This window comes from Brachyhypopomus gauderio, chromosome 6 (genome assembly GCF_052324685.1).
Source record: "Brachyhypopomus gauderio isolate BG-103 chromosome 6, BGAUD_0.2, whole genome shotgun sequence".
Lineage (NCBI taxonomy): Eukaryota > Metazoa > Chordata > Actinopteri > Gymnotiformes > Hypopomidae > Brachyhypopomus > Brachyhypopomus gauderio.
The window spans coordinates 23,479,833-23,504,251 of record NC_135216.1 but is presented as its reverse complement, the minus strand read 5'-3'; the positions used below and the strand labels follow the sequence as shown (position 1 = coordinate 23,504,251).

General features: G+C 42.1%; 2 protein-coding genes across 2 annotated transcripts; one reads left to right on the top strand and one right to left on the bottom strand.

Moving 5' to 3' along the window:
* Window positions 1-663: 663 nt before the first annotated feature.
* On the bottom strand, window positions 664-13,639 carry LOC143517364 (T-cell differentiation antigen CD6-like). Its single transcript, XM_077009778.1, has 14 exons — window positions 13,566-13,639; window positions 11,222-11,500; window positions 6,063-6,350; window positions 5,531-5,845; window positions 5,040-5,342; window positions 4,840-4,899; window positions 4,523-4,648; window positions 3,816-3,932; window positions 3,600-3,719; window positions 3,348-3,422; window positions 2,953-3,051; window positions 2,532-2,654; window positions 2,149-2,256; window positions 664-1,800 (listed from the first exon to the last, which is right to left on the bottom strand). Exons 1-14 carry the CDS (start codon window positions 13,615-13,617, stop codon window positions 1,670-1,672), a joined length of 2,196 nt encoding a protein of 731 aa, XP_076865893.1. The 5' UTR covers window positions 13,618-13,639; the 3' UTR covers window positions 664-1,669.
* Window positions 13,640-19,641: 6,002 nt separating this feature from the next.
* LOC143517363 (G1/S-specific cyclin-E2-like) lies at window positions 19,642-24,416 on the top strand. The gene is made up of 12 exons (XM_077009777.1): window positions 19,642-19,713; window positions 20,589-20,650; window positions 20,728-20,797; window positions 20,878-20,928; window positions 21,079-21,239; window positions 21,550-21,685; window positions 21,877-22,023; window positions 22,196-22,291; window positions 22,447-22,581; window positions 22,670-22,781; window positions 22,953-23,110; window positions 23,319-24,416. Exons 2-12 carry the CDS (start codon window positions 20,637-20,639, stop codon window positions 23,412-23,414), a joined length of 1,176 nt encoding a protein of 391 aa, XP_076865892.1. The 5' UTR covers window positions 19,642-19,713; window positions 20,589-20,636; the 3' UTR covers window positions 23,415-24,416.
* The last annotated feature ends 3 nt before the right edge of the window (window positions 24,417-24,419 follow it).

Here is a 24,419-nt window from a genome sequence, read left to right as displayed (position 1 = left end):
TCATTCCGTTTTTCATGAGGAACCAGTCGGGCCCCAGCACACTCCGTGTTTCGCTTGTGTTGCGCTCTTCACTCCATTCATAGGGTCTCCCTGACTCTGAGTCCATTCTCTCCTTGAAACATTTCTACTAGAAACTTGGCAAAGCTGAATAACTGTGGATGAACTTGGACATGTGTGTAGCCTTTACTGCTCCGTATCAAGATTGTTTAAGATAAAATACATTTTAAAAGAAATTAACATACAACTACTATAAGTATAACTAAAGTTTTTTCACATGATCTTGTGTAACATGAACACAAGGAATAACCCATCTAAGTGGATGATGAGAGAGAGATCTGACTCTACATTGAATGTAAGTCATTAGAGCTTGTTAGCTAAGATGCATTATCTGCAGTCCTAATTGGAAGTATACATTATAAAGCCAGACACACTGAGTATTAGCCAAGAAGAATTCAGGTGCACACTGTTGACTGACCAGTGAACTAATAGTATACTAACAATGTGAGCTAATGGTATACTAGCAATGTGAACTAATAGTATAATAACAGTGTGAGCTAATGGTATACTAGCAATGTGAACTAATAGTATAACAGTGTGAACAAAGTCTTTCCATGTCAGACTGCTTGGAACATTTTAGTCACTTATGCAAATATATTTCACAACAAAAACAATAATATTTGCAGCATGTAAATGGTTAAGAAATGTGATTTTTAAAGTTTTTTTTATTGCCTTAACATGAATTAAGCAACACCTAAATGCAAATCCATAAAGAAGTCCTGGTGACTTCTCTGAAATGTGTGCAGTGCCACTGTGTGGTCATTTCCAATAATTGCAACCCAATAATTGCATTTTATTTACAGTACATTTTGCTATTAAATAGCTATTTACCTATTTTAGATATTCAGCATGTTCAAAATATTCAAAAATATGAAAATGAGTTAGGAGAATGTTTGTCAGGCTTCACTTGTATGGTGTTTGTCATTTTAGATATTCAGCATGTTCAAAATATTCAAAAATATGAAAATGAGTTAGGAGAATGTTTGTCAGTCTTCACTTGTATGGTGTTTGTCATTGTGTGTCTTTTCCATGTGCTTAATATACAGGCATCAATGCTACATTTTACTATTGTAATTGTATTGTAAGGTGCCTTTGTCACAAAGAAGAGCGCTGACTTATATATGCTAACTAATGCAAATACATGGTCAGGTGATGGGCGATTCTAGACACTCTAATAAATAGATCCAGGAGATCTAATACAACAGACCTTCAGGGCATTTATTGTTCCAGTAAGCTCACGTGCAAATAAGCTTCAGATCAGAGATCTCCAAACGTCCTCCTGGAGAGCTAACCTCATGTGGACTTCAGTTCCAATCCAAACCTAACACATTTGACCAGGCAAACTACTGGCTGCAAAGCTCTCTATCCTGCCGCACTGGGCATGTTAGAGCTGGCCTGGAGCTCAACTTTGCAGTCATTTAGTTCTCCAGGCGGAGAGCTGTAGATCCCTGTTTTAGATGCAATTTATCATAAAGTAGATCAATGGAAAATGACAGCGCACTTGAGAATACACGTGGTTCTCAGGCATCTGCATAAAAGAGAGACGTTTTCTTCCTGAGTAGAAGGAGAAGAGGAAGAAAGAAGGCGTCTGCGTCACTGGGCTACTCTCCTCTCATTGGTCGGGCACCTGTAAGTAGCTAGCGATGTCATCGTAGTCGCTGTCGTCGGTGTAGAGCTGCGATTCGCGGGTGACGGGGGAGTAGATGGGCGAGTCGTCTCCACCGCACGGCCTCGCCAGCGCTCCTGACGGGAGACCGGAACAACACCATCACTGTGTCGTTCCTGCTGCAGCACAGGGGACCACCCCAGGAGGCCACTTTCACGTCACCACTGTTTAACACTGTTGTGGTCACCCTGACTTTTGAAGGCACTTGAAGGCATTACTCTTACGTTTCTACTTTCTCTCTATTTCCTTAATTGCCAGTGGGACTTTTTTCATCACAAAACATTAAACTGTCTCTCTTTTCCTGCATGATCCTCCACAGACTATGACCATTCTATATGTTTTTTATATTTGGCATTATGTTTTAGATTTATTTGCAGCATCAGTCAGCTAAGAGAGTGGAGATCAGACGTTTAGAAGATACACACCCTGGTTATGGTTAGACAGGACACCATTGCTGTGGGCTTGGTAAGTGTTGCCTGTTTGATCCAGGATTTCCTCTGTGTCCTGGCTGGTGGGCACAGGGCAGGGCATAGCTGCATAAAAACATGGCATGGATTCAGTAGCGTCCCAAAGTCACGTGATGACATTTCAGTTTAACACGTGGCTCTTTGCTCTCATCAATTGAAGTAATCAAAACATCTGAGCTATAGATTTGTACCAATCTTAATAATGAACAGGGTAAATATGTTTAAGGTTGTTTAGCGTTACTATAGCGTGACATCAGTGGTAAAGACGAATCATAATTGCAGGTGTTTATTTGGTAAACCACGTAAGGATATACATTTCAGAACATTTGAACTGAGCATACTGTGCAGGGGACTTCTGTTCTCTTCAGTGTTTTCATACATCTCGGTGTTCGGATCTGCAGCATCATGGCCCGTATTCTCATACCATTCTCCAGATGAGGTGCTCGAGGACTCAAATGAGTCCACTAGAGGGAGACATAGACACCCAGGCCTGTCGTTATTGTAAGGAAACCCTTTAATCAAAGGGCAGGAAAGTATAAATGCTCCAGATGCCTAAATGACTCTTGAAAATGATGGTTTAACAAATGCAAACTCTGTTAACATTAAGTGTTCTTTGAACTTTAGGGGTTTCTGGCTGAGACAGTTTGTGCAGGTGCAAGGTTAGGTCCTGCTACAAGCCGAGAACAAGGGGGCGTGGCCATGTACATGAACTGGTGGACTTGACACAAGAGCAATACAGTATAACTAAAGAGGATCACGTACCACTACAGGCTGCAGTGAGGCCTTGGAAGGCAGCAGTGGGCGTGTGTTGTTCAGATTGATCCTGTGCGTATCCTGCCACTGTTGTGTGAAGGGGCATACCTGAATGTAAACATCGAACATGTTTGAACTTAAAAGGACATTTTTAAAAATTAATTTCTTTTATCATCCAGTCACTATCTATCGTGTTGCAAACACATATTGTCCTCGGTCCCACTCATGTTTCATTCAAACAGACGCTGGGCAGGGCAATGCATACAATTAACGATCGATCCTTGACCCGCATATAAATGAGAAGCATTCAATCAAAGGAGGTTAATAATTACACAAATAATAACAAAACGCATGATTTTCTCTGCACATTTTCATGCTTACACTATAGCCCACTGGACACTCACCCTCCTCGGTCACACTCTGCAGTTGGGTGCCTTTCACAGACGGAACTCGACCATCTGCACTGTACCGCATGGAGTCTACACAAGGGCATTTGGCAAAAGCTGCTTTTACCAGTCAGTTTACATTTCTTTCTCGTAGTCTATATAATACATCAAGAATGTGCTCTCCCCACAGCAACATGTGATGGGGAATGGTTTACCTTATGGACATGACATGATTATTCCGCATGATTATTCCATTTGGTTCACACTCACTGCGAAAGGTGGACAGGGGGAAGCCCGTGTCCGGCCCGCTGTCGCTCGGTTCGTAGTCGGTGTCGCAGGAACCACTCTCAACGCTGCTCTGGGTCCACATCTGCGGGGGAACTGGCTGAGCTGCAGAAGTCAAATACGCAATTAAGCACAAATCCTTTCACACTGTCCTGACAGGTGCCGTGGTTCGGATTCGGATCGGCGATGGCAGACACCTACCACTGGGCTCGCCATTGTTGCTGGTGACTTTAACGAGGTGTATGGAGTCTCTGTAGTTATTCTCCTCTGCCTGGACGCTGGCCTGGAGATTGCTGTACTGCTGCTGAGCCGTACGGCCTGGTAAAGACAGCAGACCCAGAGTGACAGTTCCAAATGAACACTTTAGCTCTGACGACGCAAATGACTGAAAAGTGACACATCAGGCAGGATTTGCATGAATCTTAAAAAAAAAAAAATCACAGAGTAAAATGAAATTATACATTATATATACATATACACTGCCGTCCAAAGAAAAGGTCACACACTCTATTATGCTCCCTAGCAAGCTAAAGCCGTTTTGCTGGTTAGCCTCAGTGAGTTTGAGTTCTCTTTGCATTGTGCTGGTGGAAATGCTCTGACTTCCACTGTGATTTGATTTCACCAAACGTTTAAGGAAGATTTTCTTCTGACTATAGTCCCTCCTATAGATGTTTTTATCCCACTATCCTTCCACCTTTTTATAATAATGCACTGGACAGTTCTTATCCCAATTTTAGTCATTTCAGGTATAATTTCAGTTGTTTTCTCTGCATGATGCGTGCCAATAATTTGACCCATCTGAAACAGATTAACATGTTTTCCACAATCACAAGATGTGTCCTTGGTTGTTTAACTAATGAGAAGCTACGATAATATGATGGTGACATGATGACAGGACATAGACTTACCTTTTCTTATTAAGCAACAAAGGATGACATTTGTGATTAAAGCAATCAAAAGAACAGTGGATAGTCCAACGCAGATCAGCAGCTCCAGAGACCAGACCCATTTGGGTCCCACTGCGGCCACTGGCCCTGGGAAGAAAAAGGTGTCAAATGTGAAAGATAGCGAAACATTTTTTCTGTCCATGTGCTCAGAGGTTACACAGACAGATATCTGAAACAGAGTCATAACATTTCCTACATAAAAGAAATCAAAAACAAACTTTAGAGAGAAAAGAAGAGCATTAAGTATCATTCTAGATATTTCTAGAAAGATCAAATACCTGTAGTGGTAATAAGAGTGTTTGGGTTTGAAGTGGTAGGCATAGGCAATCCAAGGGAATCTATAAGAATCAGAATTTTCAGCTCAGTTAGTAATGCAATTATATTCATTTTATGTTCATTTCAAACACTGCATAATAGAAACCAGTAGAAAAATCGGCTAATAATAATAACTTTTTGTTTACCCAAATATATGACTTACTTTCACATATGACTCCTGCAGCTTCTGTATCTTGGCAGATATGGGGAATGTTCACAAGCTCCTTACACTGCCACAGGCTGGTATGGTTCTTCTGACATATGTAATACCAGAGTGTTCCATGTTTGTGTACAAAATATTTTTCAAACTCTTTCACACCCCCACAGCCCAGCATGGCGCAGACCATGGATGCCTCTTGCATGTACCAGCAGGTATCGCACACTGTCCCCCACGAGCCGTTCCGGTGGATCTCGACTCTGCCCGAGCAACGGTCCAGGCCCCCAGTCAGTCTCAGGGCCTTGTATTCTTTCCATGTGGATGAGGTGAAGACAGAAAGATGAAGAAATACAATCCCCTACAAAAAATCTGCTTTGATCACAGTATATTTGCTTCTTGAGATAATGGGTGAGCTATGATGGTGCAAGTGAGCTGGTTAACCGCTCGAGCGAAGCTTCATTAAGGCCAAAGTTCTGTGCTCCTGGTCTGTGACCTACCTGAGCACACGACTCCGGCATCCTCCTTATGCCCGCAGTCATGCTCGTCTATGACAGCGGGACATTCCCACAGGCTCCTCTCACTCCCGGTGCAGTTCAGATCGTCCAGGTAGATGGTACCCCTGCCCAGGCTGTAGGGGCCACCCTGCCCCGTGACGGAGAGGGCGTATCCACAGCCGAGCTGAGCGCACACCACGTCCGCGTCCTGTTTATCCCACATGTCGTCGCATACCGTGCCCCACCGTCCCGCCTGCCACAGCTCCACCCGCCCGGCACAGTGATGGCTGCCTCCGGCCAGTCGGACCACGTGGTTACCTGGTACGGTGGATGCATTTGGCACATTTAATCGCATTCATCATCCTCGAAATCGTCTTACTCAAAGACACAAATACCCATTTTTTGACTTGGATTTCTTCGTGCAGCAGTGATGGTAATGAGGAAATCTATGACAATAAGGAGCTCCTCAAATGACAAGGACCTCCGATATTTAAAATAACATCCCACGCCTGCCCCACAGAACATCATAGCTTACCACAGACGATTTTGGAAAGATGATAGCAGCCGCTCCTTCTCACAACTGAGCAGTTCCGCAAATGGAAGTCGTCATAAACGCAGTCGGCGAGGCAGGCGCTGTTGCGTGATGCCCTGGTGCCCAGCGTTTGTTGCTGCAGAAATGCTTCTCCGCAGCCAACGCTTCCACATATCTCACTGGGAAGAGTGCGCATGGACTCTTCTGTAAGCGTGATGGCTGATTGGTCTGAGTCAGGAGACCTGAGCTTCCACACGCAGGGGTCGGATGTTGGGGTTACGTAGGGAGCAGCTGGCAGGAAGAGGGCAGGTGGTTACATGTGGTTACAGCATCAAGAATTAGACTCAGATCATTACAGTACAGGAGCTGAACACGTGACTTGTGCTCTCAGGTGACTGTCAAACCACAGAGCTGAAATAGGACAAGCAGGGTGGGAAAATAGCTTGTATTTAGCTTCAGGCTTTTACAAATGGTTGTTTAGTTGAGTGGAGGATGGTTTTAGCTGGTCGTATGGCAGAGGTGTCAGACCAGGGGCGGACTATAATACATTGCTACTGGGGATTTCCCCGGTGGGCCGATGGGTTAGTGGGCCGGTGGGCCGCCGGGCCGCTGGTTTAACTCAGCCCGTGGAGGAGCCACTGCCGCGCACTGCGGCCCCAGCCCGTAGTCGCGCTGCTGTTTACGACCGGCAGATATCTAGCAGTCGGCGACTGAGAGTCGGCAGCAGCGTCTAGCTACAGCCAATGAGAACAGCGTCTAGCTACAGCCAATGGGAACAGCGTCTAGGTACAGCCAATGGGAACGCGGAGAGAGAACCGCGGCACCGCTGAAGATATCTCTGAAGCAGGGGCGGACTGGCATACATTGCTACCGGGGATTTCCCCGGTGGGCCGACGGGTTAGTGGGCCGCTGGCCGCCGGTGGTTTAACTAAGCCCGTGGAGGAGCCACTGCCGCGCACTGCGGCCCCAGCCCGTAGTCACGCTGCTGTTATAACGGTGTCTATTACCTCCCCCGCTCCAGTCAGGCAAACCTGCTCAGCGCGGCCGCGGACTGAGCCTGTAAACACATGAACGAGTTGGACCGCGGCCGCGGCCGCGGACTGGGCCAGCTGGTGCGGGCTGACAGTAGCCTATGCAGCGGAGATCAGAAAAAAACCAACTTGTCCCAGAAAATCCGGGCCGGACTACGAAAACATACAGCAGTTTAAATTGTAGATAACATGTTATTTTAAATGTACTGCTGTCGCCTCTGCAACGTCTAAGGCAAATTACCTTAACACGGTTAACACGGACGCAAGTGGCGGTCTTCAAGGTTCCAGAGCACTGTGCACTGTTTTTTTAAAGCTATTGAAATTCTTAGATTAAAACTAACCACCACAAATAGGTAAGAGGAAGAAATACCCACGTTAGAGTTGTAGGTTGTTCTTTAGGATGCACTTTGCGTAAAACAACTTGTTTGGTGGTCTTATGGTGGACTATTTAACAACTTGTTTGGTGGTCTTATGGTGGACTATTTAAAAGCCATGTGGCTTTGTAATCATATTATTGCTGGAATTAATATTGTTCATATGACAATAAACGCCGTCATATACACTACGTGCCATGTATAGATTCATATACAGTATACACACACACACACATATATATATACAGAGGCGGTCTTTGCATTGAGGCGTGGCTAGGCAACTGCCTTGGGCCCCTCCCACTGCAGCCCACTGTAGGGCCCCCCTGACTAGCTGACTTATTTCTCGCATATTAATGTTGATGGGCCCCCAAGCTAAATTCGCCTTGAGCCCCCAAATTGCTAAGTCCGCTACTGTATATATATAGTGGGCCAGTCTGTCAGGAACTCCCGGGCCACTTTTTCTCCCCAGTCCGCCCCTGCTCTGAAGAATGTAAAACTTTCAAGAATGCTTTCAAAACAGTAACCCAGCAAACACACAAAATCCTCACCTTTCTTACAACTTTACTACAACACTGTGTTTAAGTTATTGAGACAGCACTGGAGAATTTGTGCGATTGATTATATTTATGTTCACTTGGGACTATGGAGTGTTTAAACGGTAAAAAAAAAAATAATAACGAAAATGTGGAGTACATGTACATTGTTTTTTTTTTTTCTTCTACGTGGTGTTGCTGGTTCTCGCGAGAGTTTCATTTTCGTGTTCTCGCGTTTTTGGACGCCAGCCAGATGAGTCGAGATGCATAAACATTACGATAACACAAAAATGACCTTCAGACATTATCATATATCTATCATATATTATTGTTGCTTATAAATATCATTCTTCCATCTGCTCTCGCGACATACTAAAACACTATCTGGATGCAGGCCCGTCGACAGGGGGGGACAACCGGGTCTGTTGTCCCGGGCCCTAGGGCCAGGGGGGCCCATCAAAGAGCCCAGCAATTTATTTTTTATTTAAAGTCTATAATTTTTAAATAATCTTGAAATCTTTCATTAATATAAAATTATGTACTCATAATAAGCTCAATGGCTCAAATATATATGTTTTTTACCTATCTGCATATTTTCCATTAAGTGCATACACCCCCGCCTCCCACTGGAAAATGGTTTGATCCAGCACCGACTGTAGCCGGCCGGTATCCGCCCAACAGCAGGAAATACAGTGGTGGATAGTTAAAGTAAATACAGAAATCTGGAGCGCAGAAAAGAAAGGAAAAACATTTACCTGACGAATTTTAAAGTTGCATTGTGTTCCAGGTTTGAAAAGTGCTGGAATTTAGGGTAAAGTACTTGAAAATGCTTGAAATTGTAACTACTTCGTTTCACAACAAATAGCTGTCTGACTGAACAGTTCTCGTGAAGACGTTAAGATTGGGCGTTTTGAAAATAAACAACCATTAAATAATGTGATAAAAAGCGAATTATTTCGAATCATTTCGAGTATATGTATAAATATTTAACTTAATGAAGTTTAACGTGCTGGAAAATATTGAAATGGACCTTTAAAGTGACGTACACGTGCTTTAATTCCACCTTATAAAGGTGTATGAACCCTACAAACATGACTTTGTTCATTGCGCTGAAGCGCGGCACGCGCGAAGTTACAAAATTCGAGAGGTGCACGACCTTGCGAACCGACAGCGCGCGAGGCCCTCGCGCATGGGCGGAGCCACTGCGATTACGTCATTTTCGCGCGAACCCTCGTGCCGCTGGCGCTGGGGGGGGGTCACATGAATCTTTCTTGTCCCGGGCCCCAGCAAGACTGTCAACGGGCCTGTCTGGATGTTACATACATCTAAAACTACGGCACGTCTAGAACTGCAGGTCTAGAACTGCAGGTCTAGAACTGCAGGTCTAGAACTGCGGTTGGCTCTCCGGCTGTGCAATTGGATGATGTAGGAGATGTCGGCGATTCCCCAGTCGTGTAATTCGTGAGCCCGCGTCGCCGATCAGTCATGTAGTGTGAAAGCCACAACAACTGAAAGACTCGCGATTACAGCACAACCAGTGTAGTGCGAACGGCACAAAAACCTGACGACTGAAAAGTCGTGTAGTGTGAACCTGGCATAAGGCACCATGTACAAATTACCTTAACACGATTAACACGGACGCAAGTGGCGGTCTTAAGGATCCAGAGCACTGTGCACTGTTTTTTTAAAGCTATTGAAATTCTTAGATTAAAACTAACCACCACAAATAGGTAAGAGGAAGAAATACCCACGTTAGAGTTGTAGGTTGTTCTTTAGGATTCACTTTGCGTAAAACAACTTGTTTGGTGGTCTTATGGTGGACTATTTAACAACTTGTTTGGTGGTCTTATGGTGGACTATTTAAAAGCCACTATGTGGCTTTGTAATCATATTATTGCTAGAATTAATATTGTCCATATGACAATAAACGCCGTCATATACACTACGTGCCATGTATAGATTCATATACAGTAAACACACACACACACACACACACACAAACACAAACATATATATATATAGTGGGCCAGTCTGTCAGGAACTCCCGGGCCACTTTTTCTCTCCAGTCCGCCCCTGTGTCAGACCCTCATCTCTTTGTAAGTATAAGGAACTCCATAGTTGTCTAGCCTCAAGTCTCAAGCAAGAGCATGTACCAGTAATTACATATTGGGCCAGTTGTTGTGTTGTGGATAAGCCTCGCCTTGGACTATAATGATAAATCACCAGTACATTTCCTTTTTAACTGTATTCTGCAAAACTGGGCCAATAAAAACCAAGCATGGAACTGAAGTCAAGGAGCTAAAGTCAAGTCAAGGGGTTTTCAGCCCAAGTCTTTCAAGTCTAGGGTTTCAGCTCATCTTCCCCACCATTCTAAACAACCTAGCTCTTTATTTACACCAATTACATTCACAAAGGTAACAATGGACTGATAAAATGGCACTGACAAAATACATCAAATGTGAGGGGACACCTTATATAACCTTTTCTGAGAGATATTCCTCTGCGTGAGATATACTACTCTGGGCTGGGTTTCCCAAACACATGCTAAAATTAAGATCTCCTTTAACTGGTAGAGTGATCCTTACAATGAACTCTCTCTCATTTAAAATGACATGCCCCTGTTATGATGATATTTTAGCAGTAACAATAATTCAAGTAAATTAATTCAATATAGCACAATTAAATTAATTTCATACTAATGAAATGGCTACAAACATTATAGATTTTAAACATACAATGTGACTAATTGTGTTGTACTGGCTTGAGTACAATGCCATTAATAATAATAAATTAATTAATTAATGTTGGGTCTCAGTACACATCAGTGCATTGCCTTCCATTTCAAACTGGAAATGCATTGTCAACCTCAAAGTTTTTGTAGGAAAAGCCTTGCTGTTGGTAACCTTTCTCACTCTGATTTAAAAATAAAATATTATTATGGCAATTAATTATTTAATTAATTCACCCTCACTCACAAAGCATAATAGTAAGTAACGACCACAAAAATAAATCTTATTCTCAAACCAAATCCAATAACGAGAATATCAAATTTGATCCTAAAACGTTCACATCCTCACCTCTACCAACATTACTCAATTAAAGAAGAGGTATGGAAGACTTCTGCTGGACAGTCCTGGATTTCTAAGTAATTAAGCTCCCTACTGGTGAACTACTAAACGATTCTTCCAACAATTCTTCATCCTTTTTTATTGATCCTCTCTTACCACAAACAACCTGAGATAGGATCCAGCATTCCCCCCGAGCCGTGTGGTTACAGTTGATCAGTTCATAGTTGTGGTAGGTGCAGCCTGTCAGACAGCTGGTGTTGGGTTGTCCAGGACTGTGATCCATCTTGTACACCTCCCCACAGCCCAGGGCCTCGCACACAGCCGTGGCGAGAGGGTGCAGGGCCGCTTTCCCGAAGATGGCCACACTCCTATTCTGTCCTGGAGAGCTCACAGTCCAGGAGCATGGCCTGGACTCCTGGCTTATGTACAGTTTAGCTGTGAGATGACAAAACAATGAGGAGTTTGAGACGTTACTGGTGGTACACCTAGATGGAGATGATGGAGATAACCATAAACCCTTAGAGTCTGCTTGCTCTTTCAAAATTTTTTAACAAAATTATCCCAAGCATTTTTGGAAATAAATGAGTTAAATATTTTTATGGAGAGCTTTGGTATTTTGGTAGTTTCAGTTTAAAAGTCAAGATTGACGTTAAAGTAGGTAATAAGGGCAGGAAGTCGCTACAGCTCGATGTTATCAGATTTGCCCTATGTTTTCTTTACTGAAGTAAAACTCCAGTGAGTTGCAGTGCAAAACATAAAGCACATGATAATGCACATACCAGTGCAAGCAAAGTGCTTTGGTGACCTAAGAAGGACATTTTCTTTAAATTATAATGTGAGCACTATAAGGAGCAGTGAACTAATAGAAGAATAGTATTATGAAGAATTAATCTCATTATAAGAAACTGGAGCTGAGAGACTCGAGAGTTAAAATGAGAGACAAGTACCCATAAAGAAACCAAAATGGATGTTGTACTAAATTTACAAATTTTGATTAGACATTCATTTAATCTCTTTGTCACCTTAAAGGTGTTTAATATTTCAGTTCAGTTATACAAATCATCATATCATGTATGATTTTGAAGTGGCTTGGAACGTTTTTCAATTTTGTTTTTAAGTAAAGCAAATAATACCATGCTCCTTTGGTTTAAAACTAAAATATCTTCCTTGTGCTGAAGTATTAAACTTAAATAACATAATAAGAATGTACCAGATTTTCAGTTGTTCACTGAGAAAAACAACTTATGGTGTCAAAGATGTTTTCTTTTTTTTATCTCTATTACGTGAATTACCATTTACAAATGAACATATCTCACATATATGTATCTGTAAAACTCACTTGCTGAAATGTACCCAGCACTTTTCCGCTGTTGTGTTAAGCGAAAAGGTTGTTAGAGCGTCTGCAGCCTGCATTAGCTTACTAAACCTACCACAATATCCCAGCCACATCCTGTCATACCGTTCACTCACAGAGAACAAAACAGTCCCACACACACACACACACACACACACACACACACACACAAAGCATCTTGCATTGCAAAGAATGCCTCCATAGCTAAATCTTTCCAAAGACTGTAATAAGCTGTGAATCTCACTGAAACAATACCTCCATTCTGAATCAAAACCCTGTGTCTAAGACACTGGAGTATTTACAGGATTATCTCACAATGACTTAGAGTTATTTTGTAGTTTTTTTCTGGGATTACTTGGAGTTTGTGTGATGTTAACAAAGGAACAAAACTATTTACATACTCTTTAAGTCTCTTTGTATCTGGATGGTCTAAGGTGATGAAATGTGTATAGATAATGGTAATTATTGCTTGCATGACATGATACGCTCGGTCTAATAATAGGTAATACTACAGATCAGTGACATTTGGCCATATCGTGGCCATAAATGTGAAACCACATGAAAATTCTCGCACGCATAACTTGGCGACCATGCTGACCACTATAGAACCGCATGTAAAATACCATTACCCATCACATTTCTTGATAAATATCAAAAGACATGCTTATGTACATAACAGAAACTTTATAAAATCTGTTCCTAATTCTGAATCGTTCTTTTAGTATTGAACACAGCCCGAAATGAAACGCACCAATTAAGGCCAACATGAAATTTCTAACATCGTACAACTGTGTTTATAAAATATGAGTATATGTCTGAAAAATGCTTCATATGGGAACAATTCCTCAAATTATGCTCATAAACATGATATAAAAGAATAATGTTGTTGTACTGACTACATTTGCAATAGAATACAATAGAATACAATAGAAATTGCCTCTTCTTTTAAAGAAGCACAAAAGAAGCTTAGCTTACAAAGGAAAAGTTAAGAAATTATAACCAGAAGCAACAAAACAATGCAATCTGATACAAGGCATAATTTAATATGATTAATAACAGCATCAAATCAGAAATGTAATTAAAAGTACCTAAAAGTCATTTGCACACAAGCTCACCACAAAAAAGACAGAACCATGATGCACGAACCTTGGCTGAAGACTATGACCTGAAGGACCACCATGATCGTAAATGCTTCCATTGTCAATAAGCCCACCGTTGTGGTTGAGAAGAAAGCAAAATGGCTGGGAGAGATATGAAGCATCTCATATATACACCAGCAGGTGTTTAGCCTCCTAGTGTTCACTTAAGAGTCACATGAGGTCACAGTAAAGGGGCAAAAGTCTGTACCATATCATTAATAATAATTATCATTATTATTATAAACATTTATCAGTGATTTTTAGACCAGGGACAAAACAGGTTTTAGTTTAAATATATCTTGATTATTTTTTAAACATTTTTATACATTGTTGGCTTTGGCTGTCATTGGAAAAACTTCCCAATATGTCCACAAAAGTATATATGGGTGAGGGTGAATGTATGTGGGAATGTATGTTGAGGTGAATGTACATGTGTGTGTAGGTGTTTATATGTGAAGGTCTACTTTTGAGGGTGAGTTTGGGGGTGTATATGTGTATACATATGTGTTTAAGGATGGGTGTAGGTGTAAGTAAGTGTTTATTTATATAGCACTTTACACTTGTAAGTGCTTTACAACAAATACAAGCATAAAAAATAGAGTAAAAAGACTACATAAAACACAACATAAAAACAAATAAAATAAGACATCACAACCACATGCATAAAAAAAATGCTAGCCATGACCAACCTCAAATGCTACGCCGTACAGGTATGTCTTTAATCTCTTTTTAAACAACTCCTTAGACCCAGCAAGTTTAATGTCTAATGGCAGACCATTCCAAAGTTTCGGGGCACATGCAGCAAAAGCACAATCCCCCTTGCGTTTTCTCTTAGTCCTTGGAACTACTAAAAGCCCTTGGTTAGAGGACCTCAGTGACCTAGCATTAGAATAAGGGACTAATAGATCAGAAATATATAATGGTTCATCCCCTGGCTTGGTATGTTAAAACCAGAATCTTAAAATCAATCCTTTGGGCAACAGGCAGCCAATGCAGTGAAGCCAACACAGGTGAGATATGCTCTCTTCTTTTGGCACCAGTAAGCACTCGAGCTGCTGCATTCTGGACCAGCTGCAACCGTGTCATAGCTCCTTGACTATCCATCCATCCATTATCTGAACCGCTTAATCCCACTAGTCGGGGTCACGGGGGGGCTGGAGCCAATCCCAGCATCTGCGGGCGAAGGCAGGGTACACCATGGGCAGGTCGCCAGGCCACCGCATGGCCAACACACACACTCACACGCACACCTACAGGCAATTTAGAGTGATCAATCAACCTAACACGCATGTCTTTGGATTGTGGGAGGAAACCGGAGTACCCGGAGGAAACCCACGCAGGCACAGGGAGAACATGCAAACTCCACACAGAGCAGCCCAAACCGAGAATCAAACCCAGACCGCCTTGCTGTGAGGCAACAGTGCTAACCACCACACCACCATGCCGCCCGCTCCTTGACTAAGACACGTAAATAAGGCATTACAGTAATCAAGGCGTGATGATACGAAAGCATGAATAATTCTTTCTGTATCTTGGAATGAAAGCATTTTCCTAATTTTTGCTATATTTCTCAATTGAAAGTAGCAGCTCTGAACCAGTTTCCTTATATGCACTGAAAACTTTAACTCAGAGTCAAAAATTACTCCCAAATTCCTTGGATAAGAATTTATCCGTAAAGCCAGTGGCCCAATTTCCTTCTTTACGTCCCCAATCACTGTTGGAGAGCCAAAAATCAAGACTTCTGTTTTTCCTTCATTTAACTTGAGGAAATTACAGGCCATCCAATCCTTAATACTCTGAATGCAATCTACTGAAATCATCTCTTTTAAAAGATAAATAGAGCTGTATATCATCAGCATAAAAATGATAAGAAACATTAAAACGGCTTATCAAATTTCCCAAAGGAAGCATATATAATAAAAATAAAATAGGACCAAGCACTGATCCCTGTGGAACTCCACAGGAAATAGCAGCACAAGAGACAGACTGTCACCAACAGACACCATAAATGTTCTGTTTGATAAATATGATACAAACCATTCCAACGCAGTCCCTGATATTCCCACCCATTTTTGCAGCCTATCTATTAAAACACTATGTTCTACAGTCAGGCCCGTTGACAGTCTTGCTGGGGCCCGGGACAAGAAAATATCATGTGCCCCCCCCCCGGCTTACGTCATTTGAATTTTCTCTGTAGCAGACAATCCTTGTGTTAGGTCATATAGTATATAATATAGCCACACATCAAAGCTGTTTCTGACAGCTGACTGGTTTATACTTGACGCGGTGCGAGCGGCGCGAGGGTCCGCGCGGCGAAAATGACGTAATCGCAGTGGCACCGAACGTGCGCGAGGGTCTCGATTCGCGATTCGATTCACGAGGTCGTGCGCCTCTCGAATCCATCGAAAACATACCACCAAGGAATGAAACAACCGGGACTGCAAAGCACACGGAACATAAAATAGCAACGGAGGGGAGAGCGAAGCAAAGAGACCTGGAGAACATACAAACAATGACCGACAAGGAGGAATGGGGCAGGGAACCTAAATACACAGAAAACAGGGAGGAGAAACGAGACACAGGTGGAAATCCTAAAGACGTGGGTGTGACAGACAGAAAGGACTAAGGCAACAAGGAAACAAGGTGGGACAAGGGAAGAGGGCGGAGCTGGGCGTGACAATTATTATTATAAATATAAGTATAATCAGGTTCCTGTACTCCTTGATTTGATTTTGAACTAGGTGGACATGGGTAGTGTAATTTCTTCATTTCTCTTGGAAGAGGATCAAAAGCTTTAACAGTGTGGCGGTTTTCTTCTCAAGTTTGGTGTGAGCTCCATCTTCTGTTCTTTGTTCTCAACATGTTTCCGCTGCTTGCACTACACCCGTTTTCCCTTGCTTTGGAGGAAAACTTAACATCTCTTCTGAGAATGTGTTGGACAGCTTTCAAGAAATGAGCTCTTAGCTCTATATGTCAGTTAACAGTAAAAAACAATGATTGACACAGAATGTCGTTTTTAACAAGGAATGGACTTCTAAATATTAATTTACTGAAGTAAAATGTAAATCTGTGTTTGCGGAGAAGTTAGCTGTGCTAAGGATTACAATTTGATTCGCTGTTATGAGAGTAAACACGCAAAGAAATACAAGAACTTGACTGATGTGGAACCGGCACGGGCGTCTGAAGATTTGCTAATGAAACTGCAAAGGCAGCAAGGATGTTTTACAAAGCTGCACACATCCAGACATACAGCAGTCAGGACCAGCTTTCTGTATCCCACAACACTGCAAGAAACAGTAAGACATTCTCTGATGGGGAGTTTGTCCAAGGATGTTTGGTGGTCTTTGCAGTGCTAATTTGTCCTGAGAAAAAGGAAGCATTTGCAAATGTGTCCCTCTTCAGGCGAACTGCAACAAAACAGATCGAGGGGAATTTGGACTTTTTGTGTCTTGGCTCTGGACAAGACCTGTGGTGATACAGGCCAGTTACTGATCTATATATTTGGAGCTGTGGTGATACAGGCCAGTTACTGATCTATGTGGAGCTGTGGTGATACAGCCCAGTTACTGATCTATGTGGAGCTGTGGTGATACAGGCCAGTTACTGATCTATGTGGAGCTGTGGTGATACAGCCCAGTTACTGATCTATGTGGAGCTGTGGTGATACAGCCCAGTTACTGATCTATATATGCCAACACTGTTGTAGAATGGGAACACGGCATGTCTGCAATGGCTTCTGTCCTTTGCACTACACAAACTCAAACTCATGGACCCATCCTGTTATAACAGCGTAGCCCAGGCCAACAGTGGCTCTGCAGTGGTATGGGGAATCTTGCCTCACATTTGGGCCCGGGATACCCACTAAAGAATGTCTAAATGCCACATCATGTCCGAGGTTTGCTGATGACCGAGTTCATCCGCTCCATGTAACAATATAATATCCATACATGAACCTCCAGGATGATAATGCACTATCATGTCAACTCCATGACCAAGAGGAAATACATAAATTCATGCTACATACATAATAATAATAACAAGAAGAAAAAGAACACAATATTACCAAACCTAATAAACCTAATAAATAAAAAAATAATTCTGCTCCTGGAGTTCTTTAGTACTTTTGGGGCGACTCAAGTCAAGTTTATCGTGTACGGAAGCATGTATTTATGTCTTTATAACTCTAGATGTCAGTATTGCTCACATTAAATTTACATTGACCCGTAACATTTTTGGTCTTAAAATTAATGGCGCTTCAAGTCCTTACCCATTCTGAGAGGGTGTCCTCCTCATCCTCATATGTCATCCCAATTTTCTTGAGAGGGGGACAGGTCCCTGTTTAGTGTGGCTAATGCCACAGATGCGACGTGTGTGAGTGTATGTACTAATTTGTCTTTCCAGATATTGGACATTATTTTTGGCAACATTTTTGTTCTTAAAATTAATGCTGTTTCATGTCCTTACCCATTCTGAGAGGGTGTTACCCTCAGCATCATATCACAAATACGTCATGTATTAAATTCACCAAAACAGCGAGCAAAAAAATTCCGTGATGTCATCAGAACTTTCATTATGCTATTTTATTTTCGGTTTTGGTTTAAATGGTTCGGTTTTGGGGCAGTCATGGCCTGGTGGTAGGGAACTGGTCTTGAGACAGGAGGGTCGTGGGTTCGATTCCCAGACCTGAGGCCATGACTGAGGTGCCCTTGAGCAAGGCACCTAACCCCAACTGCTCCCCGGGCGCCGGGCTAGGGCTGCCCACCGCTCTGGGCACGTGTGATCCACAGCCCCCTAGTAATCGCTGGTGTGTGTGTGTGTGTGTGTGTGTGTGTGTGTGTGTTCTAACTGCACAGATGGGTTAAAAGCGGAGGACAAATTTCGATTGCGGTGAAAAAATCACAATTGGCAAAAATTTACACAAATTAAATCGTTTCTGACGATCTCTAGAATCTCTGTTCACTACTAAATCTACTTGTTCACGCGTCACTGGTTAACACGTCGTTTTATACTTGAATCGCTATATCAACTTATGTAATATGTAATTTGAATAGTCTCGCTGACTTATGTAACTTTAGTAGTGTTTTAGGTAGTCAGGGCTCAGACACGCAGCATGTAAGTAATAGCCTAATTACTAGCCGGAGCCAAGTGTTATTACCATAACTTTTACTATAACCATAAGTTATTTCCCTAACACTAGATTTTTAACACTAGTTTGGTTTTAACACTAGATTGGTGTTACAGTTCTCTTTTACCCTAACTACATCCTAACCTTTCAATGGAAAGCGAAAAGTAAAGTTTAATAATGTTCGGCGTGCACATTTATAGCAGCGATGCAGTGGCAAAGACTTTGCAGTCTAGCTGATAGTTTCCATCGAGTACAGTAGGTTCCATCGCTTCATGAGAAGAAGCCAAACGCCGAGTTCTTTACTAAACCGTGCCCACGTGCGCGCCCCGTGTCTTCGTGCACTATTGAAGTGTGACTCTACATTGTTTTGAATGCCAAACGTACTACAGAGAAAGCTTTAAAAAGTGAGGTGCGGCGGATTATATAGCAATAAAGTTTTAAAGGGGCAATCTGAGGCCATTTTGTCTATGTATGTCCTCTTACGGAAATGCAGCACATTTGTTTACGTTCTGAGTGAAACGCACATGGCTACACGACCTCGCTCATCCATTGGCTAGTATAAATCTGGCCCCTCCTACAAAGGAAATGAAACTAGAAGTTTAATAGCGATATCCTACGTTGTTGGCAAAAATTATGGTTGTACTGATATTAAAATAAAGCGTTAAAGAACTAGAAGAATATAACTTTGTGTAAAATATTTAAAACATTTAAAATATTTTACTTTTATTGTACCCTTAATTTTTTTTTATATATTGTTTTGGTCCAAACCTTATAACGACAGTTTTATTTGCTCTGTAACTGATGTTACATTTGCTTTGTAACTGATGTTACAATTGTTAACTGGAGTAATTCCTAACGAAGTAATGCGCTTTAAAGCACAAACGTGCTACGTTTAAGCCTGGTTTATACTTTCGCGACATAATGCGCGACGGCGCAAAGAGCGGGGTGCGCATGCGCAGTGGAAACAAAGTGACTCCCAATGTAAATAGTTGGCGCCGGCGCGAGTCACTCACTCGGCTCTCGGCGAGAGGTAAGGTGGGGTCGTCTTAGTGCGGGACACACTTTCCACTTTGTTAAGCATTGGGTTGATTGGTTTTTAAAAAAATAATTTACTGGCTGTAACTCTAGATCGTTTCTAAGTATTTGTGTCCATCGTTTTCATACTGAACTCGTCTTCTTAACTGGCTGATGTAGCTGGTTGGCTAGTTGAGCTAGGGTAACTGGTCGCTGTGACCTGGCTGCCTAGCTCGCTGCTCAGCTTCGCTGGCGAGTAGATCTACTTTAAAACAACCTCGCTGTCTTATCTTACACTTATTTAATAACCTACATATTTATTGCGCCTGTGTGCAGAGTTGTGTCCTGGTTGTGTAATGTTAACTGGAGCATGTTCACAATGGGTCCGCCGGGTAGCTGCAGATTTGGAGGGATAATGAGGAATGGGGGGAGAACGAGTCATTTTGAAGAGTGTTAAACTATTAAACGTGCTATATGTGTTTTTATGCATCTACACACCGCAGTTCGGCATATCCAGATGCAAACTGTAGCTAATTAGGCGATATGTTTTATTAAAATAACTAGTTTGGTCTTAGTGTTTTAAACACTGCTGATTATCTATACCCGCCCGGGTTAATTTTGGCGCGTACGAGCTTCCGAATTTGTAGATAAACGGCTGTACTGTGTCTCTTTATTTATTCATAACTATGTGCAAATTATCCTTAGAGTTTGTATATGTTGTAAAACAAGAGAAATTTGTCTTGCATGACAAGGAAGTATAGTTATCTACAGTATCTGGTATGTCGCTATTGTTTTCTTTCGGACTTGTTTATGAGAACTTTTTATACACAAGATGCTTAGCTGGTTTATCACGATTTTCACCCCGCATTAATATATGCTTTATTCTTTCAGAATAACAGTGTTTCTTCATTTAAATACGAAATTTCAACACGAACCACTATGACGAGACGAAGGTAAGAGGCTTTCGGTATCTCCGTCTTTCCTTGTCCCTCAAGTCGACATGCACCGTAACCCTCTCTCACTTGTGCAGCAGTGGACGCCTGCAGGCCAAAGCCCAACATGGATCCACGCACACAGACAAGATAGCCAAGGTGAAAAAGGTGCGTAAATCCAACGTCCTTTTAATATTGTCACGGTTATACCGAGTTGCAGAACTAATTTCTGCATTACTGTGTTATAGCAATGCAACAGGAAGAAAACACAGAACAAAAGGCTAAATGCTGAAACTCAGGTATGCAAACACTAAGTCACTATCTTCACTATAAACTTACAATATTAGTCATTCATTGGCGAAGTGAACTGATACAAGACTTCCCATCTTTGCAAGGGCTGTTTGTTGCTGTTTTTGATCACTGTGATTACTAATGCCTCCACCATTTAGACTCCGCAAGCCCAAGAGGTGGGGTGTAGTGGTGACATAGCCCAAGAGGTGGTGTGTAGAGGAGATGTAGACATGGAAGCCCCGGTGAAGGTCATGCAGGACTCATTTGACCAGTCCACCTCATTCCAGTGTTCTCGACCGTCTCCGTTTCCTCAGCTCAGGTCAGTTGTTCAGTATGATCCTACTGTTACAGTTTTGGGTGTAAATGTGTGTGTTTTTTTTTTTTTTTTTTTTGCTTGCAAGAGTTAGGTTGCTGAAGGTTGCCACGCAAGGGTTAGGTTGCTGAAGGTTGCCACTATATGTTATAAAAGTCTCTACCTGACGACGTTGTGGTTATATTCACATCAGTAATCTTACCAAAAAGTGACGCGGGGAACACTGACGTCCGTCTCGGACAATTTGCCATTCTGTTACTTTAGGTAATGGCACACTTTGCTTTGTACTGCGTGCCAATGTGTTTTCTTGTTTCAGCTGGGGGAGGTCGGAGGATGTGTGGATTAAGATGGTCAGTAAGGAGGTGAAGTACACTCACAGCAAGAGCTGCATGGACAGACACCCCAGACTCCAGCCCAAGATGAGGGCTGTCCTGCTCGACTGGCTCATGGAGGTATTTACCTTGAGCTGCGCTCAAAGACTGCGTGCCATTTTTATGTATGTCCCACATTGTTCATATAGCCTATTGTATCCATGATACTCCTTCCAGGGAGCATATCACTGAAGTAAACGTCCAGCGCTTATGTCAAGATGAAATGGCTTCTTTTTTCTTTCTTCTCATGGTGGATTTGGTCCTCTTTCCAGGTGTGCGAGGCGTATGTGCTCCACAGACAGACGTTCTACCTGGCGCAGGACTTCTTCGACAGATTCATACTTACCCAAGACGACGTGGAGAAGGAGCGGCTTCAACTCATTGGCATCACTGCCCTGTTCATAGCCTCCAAGATCGAGGTAAAGGCCTACGTGGACAATCCTCTAAACCTGGGTGTAGAGGCCCACATAGATGATCTCTTTATTTGTATTATGTTGCGTTGCTGTATGCAGCATATGAGAATGTTTCGTTGTAGTTATTGCTTCACTGTTTGAAGGAGGATATGGGCTAAATATTGCAATTTTTATTCAGGAAATATATCCACCCAAAATTATGGAGTTGGCCTACGTCACAGACGGAGCGTGTCTAGAGGAGGAGATCCTTCAAATGGAGCTTGTTATGTTGAAGGTGTGTGTGTGTATTGTTCCTATTCACCAGTCAGCTTTCTTGGCCATAATGGGTCTTGTGAGTATTCTCACATTAACATAGATTTAATTACCTGATTTGTTATGCAGGGACTGTCTTGCTACATACTCACTCTACCATTTCCAATTGTTGGACAGGCTTTAAACTGGAATCTCTGTCCAGAGACTGTTGTCTCGTGGATGAAACTCTACGTTCAAATGGCTTCGGTCTATGACTTCACTAATCTACTGGTGCCGCAGTTTTCTCAAGAGACTTATATACGGATCACACAGGTATTTAAATAGCTCTTAAATGTTCTTTACGTAAATCATGTGTGAGCCTGTGTGGTTTAGGTTCTCAAGATCCTTGCTTTTCTTTTAGCTTTTAGATTTGTGCATCCTTGATATCAACTCGTTGGACTTCGAATATGGAGTTCTAGCTGCATCTGCCTGCTGCCACTACATATCATTTGATATCGTGCAAAAAGTATCAGGTAAGAACAGCTCGAGTGCACCAAGTGTTAAATTCTCTAGACTGCCGTTTATGGACAGGCGGTTGTACCATGCCACGAAACGGCCTCATTTTTGACGCTTTTTCAAAATTGTTGATGCGGTGTTGACCCTGGGACCCAAGCACAGGACTGACCTTCCTCCCTGTCCTGCAGGTTTGACCCGGGAGGCGGTGGAGGATTGTGTGGAATGGATGGCTCCCTTTGCCGCGACCATTATCAACCACGAGAGCGTGAAGCTCAAAGACTTTGCTAAAGTTTCCTCTGATGACAGACACAACATTCAGACTCACGCCAACCATCTCATCATGCTGGTGGGTTATAGTGATATCAAACAGAAAAAGATATTTTAGAAATGGTGTTCAGCGCTTGATTAAGCATTTCCTCTTGTCCAAAATGTGTTATATTCTGTTCATGTGTAAACAGCACAAATAACACGGTATCTTTTTATATATAAGCAGTTTTTATCATAAAAGCTGTTGTTTTAAACACCCATTTCTTTCCCCCCTTTTCCATTGATAGCAAGAAGTTGAGGATAGACGCATGGATGACCTCTTTCCCCTTGATGTATACCCCCTGACACCACCCAGCAGCACTGAGAAATCCAGCACGCCCTGAGCGGAGGCCGTCCTTCCTCGAGCCTGTGGACGAGCCACCGTTTCACCTCGCTAGGCGCACCAGCTGTTGTTCCTGGCTGGCATCACCTTTCAGACTGGGCAATGACGACCAATACTGTAAAATATGGATAGGAACATTTCTAAGAGACTGGTAATGGTCCATGACCTGATCAATTTCCAGGAGCTGCATTGGGTCTGGCCAAGAAATATGCTCAGGTTTGGTGGTGTGGGTGTTATTTGTTTTTGGTTGCTCATCTGTCCTGTAACCTTGGTAGTAGCTTTCAGAAATTGCTAAGCATGTTTTTTAATTAATGGGTTCGTTGTGTGGTAAACTGTGACCTGAAGCTTTATGGTCAAAATTATGTTTAAAATCACAAAGTGATAAACATTCTTAAACAACAGTATATTTAACAATATGCTTAAACATCTTTGGACATGCAACCTGAAGCTCAAATTCCATGGCCTTTCCGACCCTAAACAGCCACACAAAATGTGCAATAGTGTATTGTTTAACTACAATGGCTTGTAATAGTACTGCAGAAGACACCAAATTTAAAATGTCTTAAGTTGCATGAATATTTAGATTCTGTTTGAACTCCTGTAAACTTGACTTTTTGTGTGAAGTATGTACAGTATTTGATAAACCTGTGTATAGAATACAGAATCTACCTATTTCTAAATGCATTGAAAATAAAGTATTTATGTTACCCCAGATCCCCAGTTAGGAATTGCTAGGTCCAGCAGGGCAGTTTTTTGTTTTCAATTTATAACATTTTTATTTTTTGGTACAGAAAGAGCAATAGCATTCATTTAAAATGTAGCCATATGCACGTTTATAACACTATAAACGTATGTTTACTATTGGTAAACAGTGCTTTCTTATGTTCTTGTGCCTTTTGCCCTTTCAGCAATTTCTGATTGTAGCTTTTTTTTATTTTATAATGCGTGTATGGGTAGTTTGATCATATCAAGTGTGTGTGTTTGTGTGTATTTTTAAATAAGTGCA

What these genes read in the sequence shown, in the direction of transcription:
- LOC143517363 (XM_077009777.1), top strand. An exon ending in AGATAGCCAAGGTGAAAAAG is followed by an intron (nt 20,798 to 20,877) that starts GTGCGTAAATCC and finishes ACTGTGTTATAG; the next exon opens with CAATGCAACAGGAAGAAAAC. An exon ending in CCAACCATCTCATCATGCTG is followed by an intron (nt 23,111 to 23,318) that starts GTGGGTTATAGT and finishes TTCCATTGATAG; the next exon opens with CAAGAAGTTGAGGATAGACG.
- LOC143517364 (XM_077009778.1), bottom strand. Translation starts at nt 13,617, where the DNA reads ATGGAAGCATTTACGATCATGGTGGTCCTTCAGGTCATAGTCTTCAGC. An exon ending in TGCAGGAGTCATATGTGAAA is followed by an intron (nt 4,900 to 5,039) that starts GTAAGTCATATA and finishes TGATTCTTATAG; the next exon opens with ATTCCCTTGGATTGCCTATG. An exon ending in GCAGAGTGTGACCGAGGAGG is followed by an intron (nt 3,052 to 3,347) that starts GTGAGTGTCCAG and finishes GTTTACATTCAG; the next exon opens with GTATGCCCCTTCACACAACA.